At 45.7% G+C, this 21,615-nt stretch overlaps 1 protein-coding gene across 5 annotated transcripts in view; it reads left to right on the top strand.

Annotated features, from left to right (window-relative positions):
* PCM1 (pericentriolar material 1) overlaps positions 1 to 21,615 on the top strand; it is a 1,275,228-nt gene that overhangs the window by 896,166 nt on the left and 357,447 nt on the right. For all 5 annotated transcript variants that reach the window (XM_085641994.1, XM_085641996.1, XM_085641995.1 and 2 more), the window contains one exon: positions 7,761 to 7,895. In XM_085641994.1, the coding sequence (XP_085498120.1) occupies positions 7,761 to 7,895 (135 nt within the window). The remainder of the gene's footprint in view (positions 1 to 7,760; positions 7,896 to 21,615) is intronic.

The raw sequence follows: 21,615 nt of genomic DNA, 5'->3' as shown, positions 1-21,615 counted from the left end.
CAACTTAGAACAGCCACAGGGCGCGTTTACACAGTGGTGAAGGGAGGGGACGGGGCCTGAGGTGACGTGTGCAAACACGCACCATGGCACGTTTTAAATTGGGGATATAATTTCCCTTCAATACTGAGGGCCCCTGGGGGCTAACTAGCCCACCAAGTGCTTCCAGTAAGCGCCACTGAGCTGCATTGCAGAGAGGTGGTCCAGGCCGTGCCACTTTTTACACCTCTCTGCAACGCAGCTCTGTGGCACTTACTGGAGGTACCTAGTGGGCTAGTTGGACCCTAGGGACCCTCAGGACTCAAATGAACTTAATCTCCCAACTAAAAACGGACACAGGGCGTGTTTACACAATGGTGAAAGGAGGGGACGGGGCCTGAGTTAACGTGTGCAAAAACGCCCTGTGGCCTGTTTTAAGAGGTAGTTTTAATCCCCATGCCCTATTATATACTAGGGGCTTATAGAGGAGGTAAGGCTAATCACAGGGGGACCCCAACGCATAATGTTCCCTAGTGTATGTAGGTGTTTTCACTGTATTCTAAGTGTCTTTTAACATAGCACTGGCTCTAGGACTGGTTAGTCAGACTCAGTTACCACCAGTATCCGTCTGAAAAAGTTGAAGGTACAGGATGATTTTGCAACAAGGCTTCTTTCTGCTCTTCTTTTTGTTCTTTCTGCACGTTATCCTTCTTCCTGCACTTATCTTCGTATTTGAGGACTTCTGTTGCTTCTTTCTGCACTTCTTTTGTTTCTTTCTGTGCATTTTTTCTTCTTTCTTCACATGTCCTATCTCTGTAGGCATAGTTAGAAATTAGCATTTAAAAAACCTTTGAAATTAACAGAAAAAACCATAGGTTTCAGGCACGTTATAGTTAGGAATTAGCATTTAAAAAACCTCAGAAATTCACTGAAAAAACCATAGGTTTCAGGGGTGTTATAGTTAGCTGGACTTTTCACTCGTACAAAACCAGTGAAATTCCCCCGTTATAGTTAGTTCAGCTAACTATAACTCGCGCGCCCGCAATGCACTGCTGATGACGTCACATATTACATCACTCATGACATGGTCAGTGACATCACTCATGACATCACTGATGACATCTCAAATGACATCACTGATGACATCATCCTTGTGATAGAGTGGCAGACCTCCTCTCACCCTAATATAACCTTTGATACACACATTCAAAAATAGAGACTAAAATTTTCAAAACAATGGACATACCAATACCAGTTACAACAACCTCTTCAGTAATTCTAAGATCCACATACACATCCACTCATTCACCAACAGTCCAATACAGTCACTCATACATGTACTCACTCATCATATGTACTCGTACACCTATACATCCTGTTACACAATGCCACTCATCCATAGTTACTCACACACATAGTCACTCATGCTAATAAAGAATCAAACATACATTTACTTGCATATACAGTTATACACACACCACCACACTTACTTCTACGGAAACTTACACATACTTAGTCTTTTAAACAATCACTTATAGAAACACATACTTATTCATACAGGAACTCTTTCAATCTCTCACTCTCACATATACTCACATATATACACCAATAGTCACATATACTAGTTTAAAACATATGTAGTTACTCATAAAGACACTATTGAGACAGTCATTCACTCACTAACACACCCATACACACACTCATCCACCCATACAGTCCTGCACACATACTGTGTTCAACACATACAAACAGTGAGTCACTCATTCATGCACCTATGCACTACGTAATACCCCCACCGAACCATGCAGACACTCAGACTGATACTCAAAAAACCAACTAATAACCTATATAGACACCCATGTAGCTACTCACCAACCCATGCAGCCACTTATACACAAAGTGAGAGACTGATACAGATATTTACATATTTAAACATTACTCACTAAGCCATGTATTCACTATGATACACTTAATCAGTCAGTTACACAATCAATTTTTCAAAAACAAATCATCCATTTAGACACTTATATACCCATTTATTCTTCCATCGACCTTGAGATATACATATATAAAACATATTTAATTTTCAGAATAACACACATTCACTGGATGATGTCATCAGTGATGTCATTTGAGATGTCATCAGTGATGTCATGAGTGATGTCACTGACCATGTCATGAGTGATGTAATATGTGACGTCATCAGCAGTGCATTGCGGGCGCGCGAGTTATAGTTAGCTGAACTAACTATAACGGGGGAATTTCAATGGTTTTGTACGAGTGAAAAGTCCAGCTAACTATAACACCCCTGAAACCTATGGTTTTTTCAGTGAATATATATATATATATCTATATATCCTACTGGCAGTCGCCAGTAGGTAGATATAGTTAGGACCTATTTTTCATAGGAAATTCGCAACATTCTATTCCCAATAACTTTGGCGCTGATTGACGAATCTTTGCGAAATTTTCAAAACTTTTGGCCAGCTCCGGTCTGCTCCAATCGTGAAAGTCTCAGGATGATTCGTGTAGTGGGGGCTGAGAAAAAAGGGGAGTCCCAAAACGTGTTTTTCCCATGCAAGTTCCCATAGGACCTTTAGCCGCAGCTACAGCCCGAACTGCTCAACGGAATTACGCCAAATTTGGCAAAGAGGTAGTCCTCAGTTCAGAGTCGTGCCTTTTGCTTAAATGGTGTAAATCCGTTCAGTAGTTCCTGAGAAAATCACAATTAAAAGTACATATATATCTATGGCCTCGGAGGGTCCACGTACCCTAAGCGCAGCCTAAGCGCACCCTGCCGTGCACGAGCTGTATCCTAATTGGCTCTCAACACTCCAAATCAGGAAGTGTTGGCAGCCATCTTGTGCCTCGGTAGAACCGAGGCACAAGAAACCAAAGAAAAAACCTCGCAAAACGCGCAAAGGCGGCAGGGTAGACACACCCAGAAGGACCCCCAAGGCCCCAAAAATTATTATTTTTTTTTTTAATCGCGGGATGCGCTTAGGATCCGCGCATCCCGCTGCCGGAAAAAAAAAACAAGGGTGGACCCCACCCCCCAGGGCTTTATGACATTAAATACGGGGGCCTCATGGCCCCCCGCAGCCCCGGGGACCGCCACCCCCCGGGGCTTAAAATGTATTGTGTAGCGGGGGGCACATGCCCCCAACCCCCCCCCCCCCCCCCCCCCGCTGCCCTGGGGACCGCCACCCCCCATGGTTTTTTTTTTTTTCATAAAATGAATCTGTGTGGGGGGGGGCCGCCACCACCTCGGGGCACTAAGTTTATAATTTGGGAGTCCGTTATGGACCCCCAAGCCCCGGGGATCACCACCCCCCCGGGCTTTTCAAATGGTGGGAGGGGGCCGCGCGGCCCCCCTCCTGGAGCCCTTAGCAACCTCAGCACCGAGACCGCCTTCATCGCTGCCACCGACGACATAAGGACCCTAATGAACAACGGTGAGACGCAGCACTCATCCTCCTAGACCTCTCCGACACCGTCTGCCACCGCACACTACGTGCACGACTCCACGCCGTAGGGATCCGAAACAAGGCTCTGGAATGGACCACATCCTTCCTCTCAGGCAGAACCCAGAACGTCCGCCTCCCCCATTCCGATTCGAAGCCTCCGAGATCATCTGCGGCGTACCCCAGGGCTCCTCCCTCAGCCCGACACTGCTCAACATCTACATGGCCCTGCTTGCACACGTTGCCCGACAGCACGACCTCAACATAATCTCCTACGCTGACGACACCCAGCTGATCCTCTCCCTCACCAAGGATCCCATCACCCACAAAGCCAACCGTCGGGAATGAGGGCCATCGCCAAGCGGATGAGGGCCAGCCGCCTGAAGCTGAACTCTGACAAGACAGAGGTCCTCATCCTCGGCTCCAACCCTTCAGCCTGGGACAACTCCTGGTGGCCGACAGCACTAGGGACAGCCCCGACACCCACAGACCACGCACGCAACCTGGGAATCATCCTCGACTCAACACTCACTATGAACAAGCAGGTCAACACCGTCTCCTGCTCCTGCTTCAACACCCTCTGCATGCTCCGCAAAATCTACAAATGGATCCCAACAGACACAAGAAAGACAGTCACCCAAGCCCTCGTCAGCAGCAGACTCGACTACGGAAACGCCCTCTACGCGGGAGCCCCGACCAAACTCATCAAACAACTACAACGCATCCAAAACGCCTCGGCACGACTGATCCTTGACATACCACGCCACAGCCACATCACCCCCCACCTGAGAAACCTGCACTGGCTCCCCGTCAACAAGAGGATATCCTTCAAGCTCCTCATCCACGCACACAAGGCACTTCGCAAGACCGGCCCTGCCTACTATAACAGTCGACTCTCCTTCTACATCCCCAACAGGCAGCTACGACCCGCCGACCTCGCACTTGTCACCGTTCCGCACATCTGAAGAACTACCACCGGCGGGACATCCTTCTCCCACCTCGCTGCCAAAACATGGAACACTCTACCGCTGAGCCTACGACAGACGCAAGACCTGATGGCCTTCAGGAGAACACTCAAGACCTGGCTCTTCGATCAGGAGCAGCCTCCCCCCAGCAACCTGAGACCCTCATGGGTATGTTGTGCGCTTTACAAATGTTTGATTGATTGATGGCCCTGGTGTCCGCCACCCCCAGGGCCGGCTCCTGCAGTGTCCCGGGGTGCCCACCCCCGGGACACTGCCGTTTGCAATGACAGGGCGGCTGACACCCTGTCATTGCAAACTGCTTTGCTATTTGGAACAGAGAGCAGGAAACCTGCTCTCTCTTCCAAATAGCAAAGCAGATTGCTTTTCCACATGGCGAGCAGCATGTTAGCTGCTCCCCATGTGGAAAAGCAATGCCGGCTCCCGCAGGACGCGGGGAGCCGGCTGGGACCGTGGGGGGATTGGGAACCCCCCCCCACGGTCCCCAACGGAGTGGGCCAGCCCCGGGGGATGGGGTCCCCGGGGCTATTAGTGGCCCGGGAGGGGAGCCATGTGGCCCCCCTCCCCAAAATGTAAATTTTAAAAAATAAATAAAAAGGGCCGGCCCCGGGGATGGGGTCCCCGGGGCAAGGCAGCCCCCTCCAAATAACAAATGTTTTTTTTTTTAAAAAAAGACCCATGCCCCGGGGGATGGGGTCCCCAATGCAGATTATGGCCTCAGGAGGGGGGCCATGCGGCCCCCTTACCAATTTTTTCAATTTTTAAAAAAAAATTGAGGGCAGGCCTTGCGGGATGGGGTCCCCAGGGCCAAAAAATTAGAAAAAGGGGAGCTACACAGCTCCCCCTTCTTTAAAAAAAATAAACAAATAATTTTACAAATGGGATCGCGGCAGGAGGCCACGCCCCCTCATTGCACCACTCTGCAAGCGCGCCCCCCCTGGCGCGTTTGCAGAGGGGGAACAAATTCCACTTGAATACTGAGGGTCCCTGGGGGCCAACTAGCCCACCAGGTACCTCCAGTATGCGCCAGGGGGCTGTGTTGCAGAGAGGTGTTCTGAGACCACGGCCCTTGTTACACCTCTCTGCAACACAGCTCCGTGGTGTTTACTGGAGGTACCCGGTACCTGGTATTTCTGCTTTAGGCCTGACATGTTCTTTACAGAGCCCCGGTTCTTGAAGTCACTCGCAAGCGTGATGTCAGTGAATACCTACTCTGTCCATTATCCTGCACCACCCTACCACAAGTGGTGGAGAGAATGTAAGGGACCCACCTTTTCACCAATTGTGACTTTTCACGTGCACTCTTGTGCTCCTCAGCCCAAAAGCGCTGGCCAGATATCCACTATGGATACCGCTGCGATATATCGTGATATGACAGCTGGTTTTCCTACTGGAACAAGAGGTGGTAAACCCCCAAGGCTGGTCTAAAGAACCCCCAGGCATGTGAATATGGTGCCATGCCCTCTTACATGCCTCTGCTCTATAATCCAGCCTGAAACCTCGAACTACTGGTGCTGGATTCAGCTGTGTAATCCAACTTTACTCCCACTGTGCCTTTCTTGAGTACGTCACATCACCTCGCATTCTTCATAGGCTGAAGCCACAAAGAATGAGCCACTGATTTCTCAACGTAGGAGCATGTCTGGACAGTGATTAGATCGGAGACGCCGGCAGCGTGGACAGCTCTCTCCAAATGGACGTGCAGAGGCGTGCACAGCTCCCCGGACAGTCTGTGTTGCCCGGGCTCTAGAGATCAGCAGTAAGGAGAGCCTCACCTGCCGGGGCAGAGCACATTTCCCTGTTCTCCCTCTCCTATCTACCTCAATTAAGCCCCTAAGTAAGCCATGCTAAGCAAAATGTCTTAAAAACATTGGTTACTTGACTCTGTCTGTTCCCAGTCTCTACCTACCCTCTGCTCGAGCCTTTAGCTTCTGATATGGAATGCGTCTATATGCATGACTGGACTTGGCAGCCCCCACTCACACTTCGTCTTCCCCCACAAAACAAACAACTCATGCTGTCGGTTTCTTTATTTTAGTCAGCAATCCCTACACACCATTGCATCACAAAATGTTTGAAGCAGAGTGCATCATAATAATGCAACAAGCGAGGAAAAGCTGTCAGCTACAAAATATACTCTACGCGATCGTTAAACAGTGTTAGTGCGCATGTGCCCGTAAAATGGCTTTAGTCATGTATGATTTAAAACAGCTGCACTTTTTTGGTAATGGGCTGTGTGGTAAACACTAATAAACTAAACAGCTGTGTGCAACAGGCCCGTTATTATTGCAACGGCCCAATCGCCTCATATCATCAGGTTGGTATTTGTCTGGTAAGTATTACTGTATCTTGGAATTTTCTCTATAATGTAAATCAACAGCAGCCCAGACGTCCGAGCCACCCAGGGCTTTATGTGGGATGAAAAACTAGGGGTGGAGGGTCTCTCAAAATGGCGTGGTTTGAAGTATTGACTTAAGGAGGTGATGACATTTTATAGAGCTTGTAGCATTGTCTTGGTCCTCGCATTGGGATTTTGCCACTTTGGAACCCGGCCGTTTTTTCCTTGATGCCATTGCAGCAAGAGAATGACTTAGACCTCAGCACAACTCCTGGCGTTGTCACTCATTCTACTCCTCTCACAAGCTCTTCTTGGCGTTAGTTTGTAAATACAGATTCTGGCCCGGCATACAAATCTAATGCCAACTTTGCTTCTGAATAGTGTGGTGCGGTTTTCCCTTCAAACCTTTTTACGCTAAGTGGCAGAGGATGTGGACTAACGGACAGAGCTGCCGGCTTTGGTGCCAGGGAAATAGGTTAGAGTTAGAGCGTCGGCTTAACCTCCTGTGATTCTGGGCAAAGCAGTTAATCTCTCCGTGGCTACCAAAAATGAATTTGTCCTTGTGCAACTCAAATGTATCCTGCTGAAACAAGAAGGGAGTCTATGGGAATCCTAATCGTACCATTTTTATTTGGTTTAGTTAGACCTCCCATCTAAAAAGTCCATTTTTATTTTATTTTCCTTCGCATCAAATGAGCTATTGCACAAGATGCAAAAGTGGTGCAGATAAGTCTGATAATGCTTCAATCCATGGCGGGACAGCACCCAGTATAATGTACTGCATGACTAACCACTTATAAGGTCCCAAAGGCGAGACCTATTGGCTATGCCAATGCTTGTTGTAATAAGCAAACGACTCATTTGTCTGGACTAAAAATGGAGAGCAGAGACTAAATTAGCAGGTCAGATGTTGATTGTTTGATTCAAGCTCTTACTTTCATGTTGTTAATTAAAGGTTTCTGCTAAGTATATGTTAAATATTATCCGTTTGGTTCACAGGAACACATGGAACATGTATGTTCTGCTACGCTTCTGACATCAATAAAACGCATGGTACTGACTCTTACACAGCAACATGATGAAAGTAAAGAATTTGTCAAATTTTTCCATAAACAACTTGGAAGTATTCTGCAGGTTAGTTTGCCTCTTCCTTATTGTTTTGAAGACCCTAATCTATCTTTTATTTTATTTTTATTTTCCAGTACATTTGAGTTTGTATTTGAGTGGACAAAGCGAATGCTGACTTGTTCATTCATGGAATATATGTGGGAGCAGGGGTTCTCTGGGAGACTTTGGAAAAATCTGGTCTCATTCTGTCATTTTGAATTGCAGCCTTGCTTTTTGATACTACAATCACGTTTGCCGTTCTTGAGCTACACATAGGTGCATTATTCTCAAAATCCAATCTCTTCACAAAGGTAAAATGACCTGATAGAAGCAAAGGTGCATGTCTTCCATGAGCTAAGTTTATTCTCAAGTTTTGCTAGCTTTCAAATACCTGAGAAGCTTGTTCTTAGTGTCCTTCAGTAAGGATGTTGCGTCTAACTGTAGAATCTCCATTGTGCCTACATGATACTTTTTTCTTTTCAAGTTCTAGTGCTATCCTTGAAGTTTTATCTGTTTTACGTTTATTCTTGGTCTTCTGGACCATATGAATATTCCAATGTGTTTTATTTTGTACTGGTCCCCAGTGGCGGCCTGGTCAATTTATAAAGTAGTGGGGCTATCAAACGAAAGGTAAACTTTCTGAAATACACTTGCAACGTCTAAACAATACTATGCACAAATTACGTTGAGTAGATGCACTTGTAATGTGCAGAGAGTCCGTGCGTACACGCATAAAACCAGTGCTAGGCCTCACTCCTGTCGTATGTGTGATGTGCATACAAAGAAAGTGTTATTGATTATACTGAAATCCACACGAAAAGAGCACAGGTCTCCGCCCCAGTGGAGTAAATAATCAGGTTGCAGGAAAAGCAAAAAGTGTAAGGAATATTGACAATACAGATGGGATACACGGTGCCATCGAAACTGTATCCAAAATCAACGCTGATTGATCCTACATTATCATAAAAGCAAATATTCATGGCACAATGTCTTGTAGGTCTATTCAATGTTTCATTTTCTCAATTTAACTCGTTAATCATGAAAACCCTTTTCTGTGGATTGTTAAAAAGCGAGCTTGTCTAAAAAAATGACAATTTCGCTTCTCTTTCTAAACTGTTTGAGTCAGCGTGGAAACTGCAGGGTATCCCATTTTGTCTTCCAGAAGTGCACATCTGTCGTCATTGTACAAGGAACTTTCAAATATCGTATTCAAGACACATACAAACACTCACACACACGCTTGCAAAGTTAGTGAAATCAGGTGCACAGGGCCATAGGTCAGTGAAGGTGCGCAGAAATGTAATTACCATTCACTGGAAATGCATGCAGTCATCAAAATCATGCTGCTGGGCAACAGCTCTGAGTCCTAAATATAGACCTGGACCAGACTCTACCACCAGGCCTGTAAGCACATACTCTTAGTACAGAGCCTGCAGAATACGTAGCGAAGTGACTTATCCATTCCCCTCACACGCAATGCCATCTCTGGTGCTGTGAATGAGAGGAAAAAGGGAAGAGCATTTCCATGACGTGACGCACTGTTAAAGGAACATAACCAATCACAGTGTGGCTTTAAAATAAAAGCACATAGTGATTGGTCATGCTTTTTATCATCCTGCACTTGTGCCGTTTGGGACTGGGGGTAGGCCAGCCTGCCCAGCACCAATGGAAGCTTTGCTCACATGCATTTTATACGTACGCATGCATGAGAGGAAAGCAAGGATTGGTTTGAGCAGGTGAATCCTGCACCCTAAAGGACACCAGAGGGGCCTTCCTGTGTTCCCCCACACTCCATAGCAGAGCATGGATCTGAGGCCTGAAGTGGGCATGTTTGGTTGGCCATAGTCTGGGACCTGTCCACCTTGACATGCGCCCTGGACTTAAGACAACGCTTTCATTCCTAATCAGTAGGAATGGGCGCGCCCTGCCTGAACACTGATGCCGAAGCTTGCACCAATTAAGAAAGTAAATTTCCACTGCCTGGGTCCAGTCTTTTAAACACCAGCCCACCAGGTACTTTCAGTTAAGCTCTTGGGGTGGGGCTGGGCAACGCCCCCACGCCCCAGAGGGGAAACTACCCCTGCTGGTCCATCCAGATTTCGTGCAAGTAAGACAACTCTCGGTTCCTGATTGGAGCGCAATGGTGAGCCTGACTTTGTAAGTAGCTGGTGCCAGTGCCCCATTAAGTCTTGTGGTTGGTGTGTAGCTTCGAGCTTGAAGCTTTCTTCCTCAAAAATCCAGTGTAGCATTTTCAAGGCTAATGTTACTTAAATACACTTCCTTACAATGAGGTAGAATTTGGCTTCTTGACTTAGTTTCATCTGCAATATATTTATGTATTTCTTAGGAGCCCTGTGCAAGTAAGGTTGCTGTGGTCAGGCTTCAGTGTCAATAAAGCCCTTGTCATTTGGAACCAAAGAATGATTTGTGGATGTGAACGATTTTTTGAGCACAGCGAGTTGTAGATTTGACACCCTCACCTACAGCATTTATTTCTGGTGCCTACTAACTATAGTATTCAAATGGGATGCTTGTATTTCTTGCTTTCTGTAATGTGAGCAGAGAGATCCTTTGGCTGGTGACCATTGTTATTAAAGCTTGTTATATGTCCCTGCTAGTAGCAGGATCTCTATGTTCACTTCTTTTACTTAAGTCAAGTTTTGTTACGATCACATGCAAAACCTATGTGGATGATCATAAAGTGTACTGAATTCCTGGTTAGTTAATCCAAAAATGGGATTTGTCTATACTTCAGGTATCCGTAGTGAAGGTGTTTGTGTTGCGTACATGTGATTGGATATCATTCTCGGTCACTAGATATCTCTTAATAAAACTGCAGGATACGTATTTTGTAATCTATCTATTGGTTAAAGATGCAGCATTTTACGTTAAGGTTTATCTGAAATATTGTCTTCTTGTGTATTATGGTGTTTGCACACCTAAGTTAATAAATATTACATATAATTCTTGAATAATTGGGTCAAGTATTACCCAGATAAACAGCAGAGCATATCTTTCTTAACTATTTGTAGGGTTTTTAATTTTCTTTTCTTAATAATTTTTATTGAATAATAAACAGGTACCAGGAACACAGTCAACATAAGGGATAAAGTAACATGGCAAAATATACAATAAATGGAAGCGATAATACAAAATAAAGAAGAAAGAGATAAAGTACAACCTTATGTAACAACTTAAAGGAAAGTAAGATTAGGGTACCCTACAAATAAATAACTATCTCAATAATTTCTAGAGTAGTAATTAGAATAGAGAAGGAAGAAGAAAAGAGAGAAGACAAAGGAATAAAGAAAAGAGAGGAAAGGAAGTGAAGGGAAAAGAACTAACAGGTAAGAATTAGTGTTAGTAAGAGTGTGTAGAAAGAAAAGTAGTAAAAGGTAACCAAAGTTATTCAGACTTAATTCTCTGAGCTACAGATGAAGATGAAACAGTGGAAATTTTAGGTTCGTCACAAATAAGATTCCACCATGTTAGCATGCATATTTTGGAATTTTCTTTCCAGCAAGTAAGAATAACATTAAATTCAAGAGCAATAAAAAGATCAAACAGTTTCGGCTTTAGCACTGTATCATGAGAATCAACTGACATGGATCCAAGAAAAACATTTTGAAATAAGGGGATATAGAGATGAAAAATCTTGGAACATTTGGCCCAGATGGATTTCCAAAATTTTAGGACAATGGTAAATCAAATGAGATAATGTACCATTGGTGGAAAGTCGTGACCAGCAAAGGGGAGAAGAAGATGGGTTAGTTTTGTGCAAAAATAATGGTGTCCTAACAGCTTCTATTATAAAGAAAAAATTTAAATTGAGTAATGTTAGCATCTCTAGAGGTGGAAAAAACTTTGCCATAGTTTGTCCCATTTTTGAGGCGAAAGGGTGAGGGACAAGTCTAGTTCCCAAGCTAGTTCAATGGGGGATTTTGGTCTTCCAGAGATAACAGTAGATATACATTTATATATAGAAGAGACTTTGGGATTAGAGTCAGAAGAGATGATGTTTAGAGGATTTACGGGAATAAATGGAGTATTGTTAATAGGAAAGATTTTAGATGAAAGAAATTATTAAAGTGCCTGTGATAATTGAGAATATTGAGATAAGCAGGAAGAGGGCAAGTCATAAAGATCTTGTAATGTATTTAAAGGCAAAACAGAGTTATGGGATGCAAGTTGGTGAACATATATAATATTCTTCTCTTTCTAGTGTTTGAAGTAGAATGATTTATGGCAAAACTTAATAAATTTACTGTACCAAATAGAAGAGGCGAGGAAAGCTTGGTGAAAGTTAGATCCATCCATAAACAGCGAGTGTTGGGAGTATTTTAAAATAGAATATTTAGATATGAAGGTGCAATTGGACATAAAACAGATGTCATAAAAAGAAAAATCATGTAATAGAGAACGTTCAAAATTATTCCAACTAGGTACCGGAGCATCATGGTAGTGTTTGTTTAGAGCATATACTTATCTGACTAGAAAAGCAGTGATATAGCTTAAAATTAGGAAATCGTACACCCCTTCATTCTTTGGTTTGCTTAATTTAGTTAAAGCAATACGGGCAGGTTTATTGTTCCAGGGAAATTTAGTACAAATGGAATTGATTTGATTAATTGTGAATTTTAAAGGGTAACTGTTGAAAAACGAGGCAGTATCTGTGAGGCCTACACAAATAACATAACTACATTTGTTCTTCACTGGAACCAAACACCCCATTGTAGCGCTTAACTCTCAGAGGGAAGCGTTGCAGAGCAGTCTAAGGCTTTCTCAAGGGAGGTGGTGTGGACTAGTAATCGCCATTTACCAGTACGCAGAAATAACACTCAATAATTGATTGTCCAGTATGTACTTTGCTTTATAAAAGTAAGAGTACATTTATTAAACACACACACTACTATGCAACAATTTACAAATGTACATAAGCTGTTGGAATTACTTTGTGACATTGCCTAACATTCCCACCTCTCCCGTAGGGGGGGTGTGGGGTCTAGTACCACCCCTCCCATGTATTCACATCATCTTGCCCCCAATGCAGTAGGTTGACCATAAACTGAAGTGGAGTGAGGGCCTTACCCACTGGCCTCCCACCCCTTTTATCTCAATTTAAAATGGGCACACCTGCCATGGTGACACATAACCCTGACTGACCATCTCATACTAACCATACAGTATACACCTCTACATCTTAGGGGCTAACAGTCTGGGTTGTTCTTCACCTAACTCAGCAGCAAGAATACATGTTTAGGAATCACTTAAAATGACAGTACTTATCATAGCTGATAAGTAATAATGCATTGCAATAAAAAAAAAAGGCCTCACAGTTACACTCCCAGGATCAAGCATAAACAGCCAGACACCCTAGCAGGAGTGTCCAGCAACATAACCCCACTTTGCTTATGCTTTCACTATACACATGTGACTTCCAGTCCCAAAAAGACACAATATCATGGAAATGCACTACGGCGCAATTTCACCTTTCCCCTTCTACGGGTGTCATTTCCATGACCATCCAGGGTTAGCCCTGCACACTTCAGTGCTATCCCCAGCTTCAGCTCCCAGCTGCAGAACAAAAGTGCCAGCCATGGAGTTACCAAACTCTGGATAACCCTTGAGAGGTCTTGTCTTTTAAGTCCCCCAGAGACTTCCAATCTTCCAGTTGGGAGGAAGTCTGCGAGCTCCTGCAGCTCTCCCTACACCTCCCTCCTCCAGAAATTGGTGGTGACCCCCTCTTCCGGGGGCCACTTGACGCCAAAATTAGTAGCCTTCCCCATGCCTTGCAAGGTATTTTGGGACGCTTCAGGCTCTACCCGTGCATATCAGAGTAGCAGCTCTCCCGCTGGTCTAGGGAGAGTCACGTTGCCCCTTCTGGCAGCCTCTCGCCGCTAGGGGTGTGGAATTTAATAAAATATCTACGTGTCCATGGGGCAGGTTGCTTCATAAATCTACTTGTCTTGTAACAAAATCCACTTGTCCCTTTTGTGCCCTGTAATGCGGCGACAAATTACGGCAGCAATCTCACTATATGAGTTCTGATATAGCCTCTCTAATTATGCCAGGGCTCGTACCATGGTATACTAGCAATCCCCCTATGTTGCTATGTTTCTGTAGCTCTACATACTGGGGCTGAAGGTAGTGGTAAGCAATTGTTCAAGGGTTGGAATGGCCTTTTGAGTCTGTGCAAACCTACTAACTTACATGATTTAAGGGTTTTCACCAACTCTTTTCTAATCTTTTCCCATATTGAAAAAGGTTGGACATTTACTCCTGGCAGTGGCAGACATAAAACGTTTTCCAGGGTCGGGAAAAAAGTGGTTGGAGGAAAAGTGAACTTGAAACATTCAGATGTTCACATGAGCAAATCTACGCATGCACATTTGCTCATGCTAAAATGCAGTTCAAAAATATTTTCTAGGAGTACTATTTCTAGGCCTACTGCTGTATATTTTTGTGAATTCACGGAAACTGTATATATGCACTTAATGAGAGGATATATACCATGGGTGCACTTTTGAGACTTTCTTTAATAATTGGGCCTCTAATTAGGCCTGGCGTTAACCATGACCTTTTGTGTTTAATAAAATTCTTTCTCTCGTTCTCTCTCTCGTTCTCTCTCTCAGTTCTGCTCTGTTACAAGGAGCATATAGGCACAAAGTCGTTTTGTTCAGTGCCCAGAACTGCTGTGGGAGTGTGTGCTTTTTGAGACTAAATTCTTTTTGCTTTTGCCAATGGTGAGGGCCCAGCAGCTTGGCAGTTCGGGCTGGACTTTTCCCATGAGGCACAGGGTCAGACTGATTTGCATATGGCCATGTCTGAACTGGGGTGGCAGAGTGGGCTAAAGAACAGTGATGGATCAAACCCAGATCTGTTGACTGGGTGTGAGTGTTTGATTGGTTCTGATGCTCCGTCCATCACCACCCCCTTTTGTACCGCTTTGAGGGCCCAGCAGCTCCCACACCGATAAGGTTTTGCAAAAACCATGCCTAAACATGTCACGCATTGACAAAACCAAAAGGCTGACCACCAATTTCAGACCTACTGGCTTTGCCAATGCTTGTTTTTGTATCCCATACAACAAAAATGAATATTTTTGGGAAATACAAGCATACATCAACATGTTACTAAATGATGCTCAAAGATATGGTACCTAAAATCTTACAGTAGTTTAGCAAAATGTTTTTTTCCTACTTCCATTTTTTTGTGAACATTTTATTTTGAAAGCAAAGAATCATCACACTTGCTTTCATAGCATTCTGGGAGCATTATACATAACCTGATATTACTAAACTTTGAAAACGTGTGTACACATTTATACTAGAACCACCGTCAGTAGTGCAGGCCGAGCTTACAACATTTACTTTTAGTGCACACCCTAATAATAAAGGGTTTATATTAATGAACCATAAATACAAGTTTGAACAGCATGGACACACGTTACCTTAACTGTAGACAATGTCCTTACTGTAAACTGGCAGCCAAGGGGTTTGTGCTGTAGGGGGGTGGTCCTACTCGTCCCAAGGACAAAATGCACATGAGAACTTGTTGCCCTTGACCCCAAACAATATGTCCCCGGGCGTCGGGCTATAGGATTCCCACATTCCTGCGCCGCATCCCCTCGTCTGTGGGGGCCCGGTCCCACCCAGACCCCGTTCCTGGCTGGTGAGAAGGATGGATGTTCGGGGAACCAACCCCTGGCTGCTCCAGCCGGCTCCCCATCCGGCCCGCACCCTAGTGTGCGGACGCAGGAGCCGGCACTTCCATTCTGGTCTGCCCGCTCCTGCGGGCAGACACCAGCACTGCCGCTGCCCCAGCGAGGCCTCAGGGGAGTGCGACGGCACTACCCCCTCCTTCCCACTGACTCGGGGAGTCCCCCCTCTCCCAGCTTCACACCGGGGCCCGGAGTTGGGGATCCCGGGCCCCCGTGGGCAATCTTCATGGGGAGCGTGACTGCGCTCCCTGACTTCCGCATACACTTCGGGCCTGGGGCCCTGGAAAATCTTCGCGGGGAGTGTGACGGCGCTCCCCGGCTTTTTATCTCCTTGTAGGGAGGACGTGGGACGGCACGCCCCCTCCACTGCACCACAACCACCAAGTTGGGATCCCGAGACCTTCACGGGGAGCTCGATGGCGCTCCCCAACTTTATTTTCAGCGGGGCCCAAAGTTGTGGGTCCCGGGCCTCAGAGGTCCCTTTGAGTGGAGACGCGACGGCGCTCTCCCTCCTCCGATGTCTTCGGGGACCAGGGTGGGCTCCTGGCACCCCTCCCTGCTCCCAGACTTTACTTTTTCTGGGGGCAGCACCCGGGACCTGACCCACCCCGGGGGCACATCCAAGACCAGCGTTGGAGCCCCACATGCTTAGTCTTCTGTCTTCTCAGAGGTCAAAGGTCACCTACCTTCTGGGGGTATATCTCAACCCCCAGGAGACCGATTTCCACTGTTGTGGCCGCTTCTTGCTCCTTGTGGCTAGCCCTGCCCACTGGGAGCACTTTTCTTCGCCCTCCTGGCCTCTAAGAAGGTGAACTCAGCAGGGAGCTGTCTTCACTGGCTCCCTGCGCCAGCCTTTCACCTGGCTCTCATCCTGGGCCCCTCTTCTCCTTGCACAGAGGCCCAGGCTTCACCTCACTGGTCCTGGACTCCCCCATAGGCACAATCCAGGGTCATGGGACAGTCAAGAGGTTCCTCCTTCCAGCTGCCCATGGCGCCAGGCTCCAGCACCAGTCTTCCTCTGCAGACCACACCCCAGAGAGAGTTCCTCTTGCTAGGATTTGGAGGGTGCTGGCATGAAGGCTCTTCTGCTGTATCTGGCAGAGACACATTACCTCTCTGCCCCTGCTCCTTTCTTCCTGCACAGGCCTCTTGGGTATTTCAAAATGGCGTCATCTAGGGGCCTCATGGTCTCTGAAAAGCCCCCTTGCCCCCTTCTCTCCAGGCCTGATTCCTGCACCAGGTGTCAGCTGCTGATGAATGACCTGTAGCTCCACCCTTATCTCTCCCTCTTGGAGAGGAGATCTTCGGCCTTGGAATGCCTCTGATGCTACAGCTTGGGGAGGAATGTCATTAACCCAGCTTGGCATGGTCAAACCCAGCCAGGCTCCGGTTATAAGCGGAGTCAGAGGAATATGACATTTCTGGATGACCCATAAGCAGTACAGGTATGGCTTTGGACTCAGCAGAATACTTCTTTTTACACAACTTAGTGTTCTTTGGTGCGTGTCTGGAATTTGTCGGCCTTAGGGAACTGAAACTACCCCATGTGGTCCCCATCTTCAGAGGAGAATAATGCAGTGTTCCTTCGGTGAAAACAGTGAAGCACACTGACTTTCCCTTGCATGTATCTTCCCATAGTATAAGGCCTATTCCATGTCACCACCAAACTCTGCATAATTCCTGCCACACCATTCTATCTGTACCTGCTCCTGGGTTGCGCACGACATTAATCTCCCCCTCGCAGCCCTTTCACGTGTACACATGCATGTGCACACGTGTCTACATGTTACTAGTCTGGTGCCCCTTACTCCAGTTGCAGTGCAGCGGCCTTCTCTCACAAGGGGGACACCCGTGCAATCCACATGCAGTCTCTTTCATCATAAGTTCACTGTGGGTGAGTCCCAACTTATGAGGCTCTCCCACAGTAAAAGCGAAAAAAAATTAGGGGTTCAAAAAGTAAAAATCTGGGCGGCTCAGAGGGGCAGAACCACCTTCTAACAGTAACATAGAGAGCAAAAATAAAATAAGCGGTACAATCATCATTTTAATGGTATGCAACCTGCCCCACCAGGACAACAGGAAGGAAAGACCATGAGGAGAGTACATTTTGAATCTTAATTTTCAAAGCAGTACAATTATGGGTAAGAATTTGGAGAATGGCATGGGGAAAATAATACACCAAGATATTTAATTTCTGATGGACACCATTTAAAGTTGGTGTCATTAAACATGCATTGATAACATAGAGAATTCAAGGGTAACATTTCAGTTTTAGAGAAATTTGATGTGTATCCAGATATTTTAGAATATAAATCAATCTCCTGTAAATAAGGAGGTAAAGGTTTTCGAAAGGTAAATTAAGATATCTGCACAAGCAGACAATTTAATTTCATGGGAATTATGAAGAAGGGTTTTGGCGGATGTGCTCAAGAAAGGGTTCAAGACATAACAGAAATAAGAGGAGAGAGACAACCTTGACGTGTACTTCTGTGTAAGTTAAAATAAGGAGATAAAAGATGATTAACACATACACGGGGATCGGAATATAGTAATTTGATAAATGAAATAAATTTGGGTCCAAAACCAACCATTGAAGAGGTTTGAACATGAATTGCGAATTTATGCGATCAAAAGCTTTTTCGGCGTCCAGAGATAATGCGGCTAGAGGGTCAGAGTAATTTTTCCCTCGGAAGAGAATATTAGAGAGCATTATCTGAGGAGAGCCTACCCTTAATAAAACCAGACTGGTCAGGTTTAATAAGTAGGGAAATAACCCCTTCCAATCTGGAGGCAAGAATCTTTACAAAAATTTTGCAGTCATAATTGATTCAGAAGATTGGGCGATAACTTTGACAAAGGGAGAGATATATATCAGGTTTAGGGAGAATTACAATAAGAGCATCCAGAAAGGAGCCTTCAGGTTTAGAGTACAATATAAAGGAGGTAAAAAGCTCAAGTAAGTGCGGAGCAAAAATAGATAAAAAAGAGGAAATAAGTTCAATAGAGAAGCCGTCAGGACCAGGGGCCTTAGACTTTTTAAGGATTTAATTGCCTCTAATATCTCCTGAAGAGTTGTATCTTTTTCCAAGAGAGCAATGGCATCCGGAACAGAGCTGGGAGAGGGGAGACCATCAAAAAATAACTGTGTATCAGTTATGGTGGGATGGGTGTCTTCCATATAGAATGAGTGGTAATAGGTCTCAAATGCCTTAACAATATCTGAATCATAGTGTAATAAAGTGTTACTAGGGGTAAAGTAAGATATTACAAGCATCGGTTGTGGACAATTTATTTAGGTTGGATTTAGCCTTAATTAGATCCCGGAGGTGAACAGGGGATTTGGAAGTATAGTAAGAGTTTTCAAGGGTCTTAATATGATTGAGGGAGGAGATGTATTGGGAGTTCAATGACTTTTTTTTCTTTCTAGCGGTATAGGCGATTGTAAAAGCTCTAAACAAGGCTTGAAGGCATCCCAATTGTTATGAATAGAGATGTCACTTGATTTGTTAAATGGAATAAATTCTTGTATAAAGGAAGGAGCATTTAAAATAAAAGTTTGATCAGATAGTAAAGAATTATTAAATCTCCATCTAGCCTGTTATGGAATGGCAAGGGACAAATCAAGAGAAACTGAGACCGGGGCATGATCGTAGATACAAATTGAACCAATCTCAGAAGATTGGAGCGAGGGTAGTAAAGATTTTGAAATCAAAACATAATCAAAGCGAGACATAGTGTGGTGAACATTAGAAAAGAACGTGAATTAATAAGAATCAGGATTACGAGTTCTCCAGGCATCCTATAGTTGGCGAGAAGCAATAGCAAATTGAAATGCTTTATGGGATTTATCAGGTTTAAATTTACAATCTGATTTTCTGTCAGAAAAGTGGTCAAGCCAATTATTAAAGTCTCCAGCAACAATAATATTGGGTTTAGTAATTGAGGATAATTTTAGTTACATATTGTGCCAAAAATCCGGGTCAGGTTTAACCGGTCCATAAACATTGAAGAAGGTGACCAGTTTATTATAGACAGTGGCATGAAGTATTACCCAACGTCCACTCGTATCCTTTTCAGTTGATGCAATTTGTAATTTCAAAGATTTGAGAAAGGATGGCAACGCCACCTTTACGGTTGATAGCAGGAGAGCATACAACCCGACCCTCCAGTTGACACTTAAGTTTAAAAGATTCAACATCGTAACAGTGGGTTTCCTGCAAAAAAGCAATATGACAATCAAGTTTTGTAAAATGATAAAGTACCTTTCGACATTTGACAGGATGACCCAGACCACAGATGTTGCACAATACAACATTAAACATGATAATGTTTAAGGAACAGGGGAATAATCACATGAACGACAAACTGTAAAAAACAACAAAAAAGAAGACAGACACCGGTCATAAAAATTAGGAAGCATACTAAAATTAATAGGAACATAAGGGAACAAATAAAACAATCATTCATAGAGATGACGAGGGGAGGATGGACAGGTGGAGGAGGGGGGAAGAGATAGGAAACGCAGGGAAAGAAAAGATGGAAAAAAGTGGAAGAAATAAAGAAATACAGGGACAGATCAAGGACAAAAAGCCAGATCTGAAATATAAAGAGAAGAAAATAAGAATCGAACATGTCAGCACTCAAGAACAAGAATAACAATGGGAGAAGATGGAGCTGGAGGAGATAAGGAAGTAGGAAAGTTAGAATATTATAAAATAGTTAGGCCGCATAGGGGTATAGTGAAGGCATAAAGAACAAAGACTGCAACAAGAAAAATCAAATTGTGAAGCATTATCAAATTAAATTATTTATGAACATTGAGCATCTGAAAGAAACACGTTAGTTAGATTCCTCACCTTAGAATATCCCCAGGCGTCAGACTGGATCCGGAAGATTTTTCGTCAGCAATACCCCTTGCGCGTCGCTAGGCGTCGTCTGCGGCTCCGCGTCCGTAGTCAATTTTTGACTAGTTTTTTGATCCTTTTTGATCCTGTCAATCGACTCCGGTGCCGGTAGGATGCCTGGTTTTAAAGCCTGTGCTGACTGTAACCGCCTGATGTCGGTTACGGACCATCACCGCCGGTGCCTGTACTGCTTGGGCCTCGACCACGACGCGGAGTCGTGTTCCGACTGCAAGGCCCTGACCTCGAAGGCTAGACGGGAGCGGTCCCGTAAGCTTCTCGAGATCCGCCACTCTGCTCCGCGCGTCGCTCGATCCCGGTCCAGGAGGAGGTCCAAGGATCGGTCGCGGAGCCGCAGCCGACGTCACCATCGGTCGTCGGGATCCAAGTCTTCGGGTAAGTCGAAGCATTCCAAGAAGTCCAAGAGGCGACATCGCTCTTCGGACTCCCCTCGCCGGTCGCGCGACTCGGCCGAGGGTCAGTGTGGTTCCACCCCCGCGGCTCCAGCGGAGCCGCAGGCGCCGCGCACGTCCCCATACCCTCCGGTCCCTGGGACTGACGCGACGCCGGCGGAAGTCAGTGCCTTCCTCTCGGCCATGAGGAGCCTGGCTCCGCCGTCGGCGCCCGCTGGTGCGCCTTCAGGCCCCGCGGACCCGACTGGGCTGCCTTGCCTGCCGGTGGCTCCGGCCCCGGCGCCGTTGACGGCTCCGGCCTCGACGCCGCAAGCGCCCGAGGGACCCGTTCTCGAGTCCCCGTCGACGCCGGTCGACCTCGTCACGCCTCCTCCGCCGGCGTCGACACCGGTACCACCCCCGACGCCGACGTCGACTCCGCTCGACGTCGTGCCCCAGTTCTGTCCCGCTCCGGGCCCGGCGTCGGTCCGGCGTCGATGGACGCCGAGATCGACGCCGCTAGAGACACATTTTGTCTACCGCCCGGCTCCGTTACTTTCTCCTCTACACCAGGAGTCGGATGATGGGGACTACTGGGAGGGATCCGAGGATCCTATGGCTGCTCAGGCCCAACTGTCCCAGGACTGGGCAGATGAACTGGGGGGAGGCCAGTGGTCTGGATACCTCGCCAGACACTGGATTCATCTCTCCTCCGACTGTGGCGTCGGAGGAGG

Source organism: Triturus cristatus, chromosome 2_2 (genome assembly GCF_964204655.1).
Source record: "Triturus cristatus chromosome 2_2, aTriCri1.1, whole genome shotgun sequence".
NCBI classification, from domain to species: domain Eukaryota; kingdom Metazoa; phylum Chordata; class Amphibia; order Caudata; family Salamandridae; genus Triturus; species Triturus cristatus.
The sequence above is the reverse complement of the archived record's forward strand: the minus strand, read 5'-3'. Positions and strand labels throughout refer to the sequence as shown.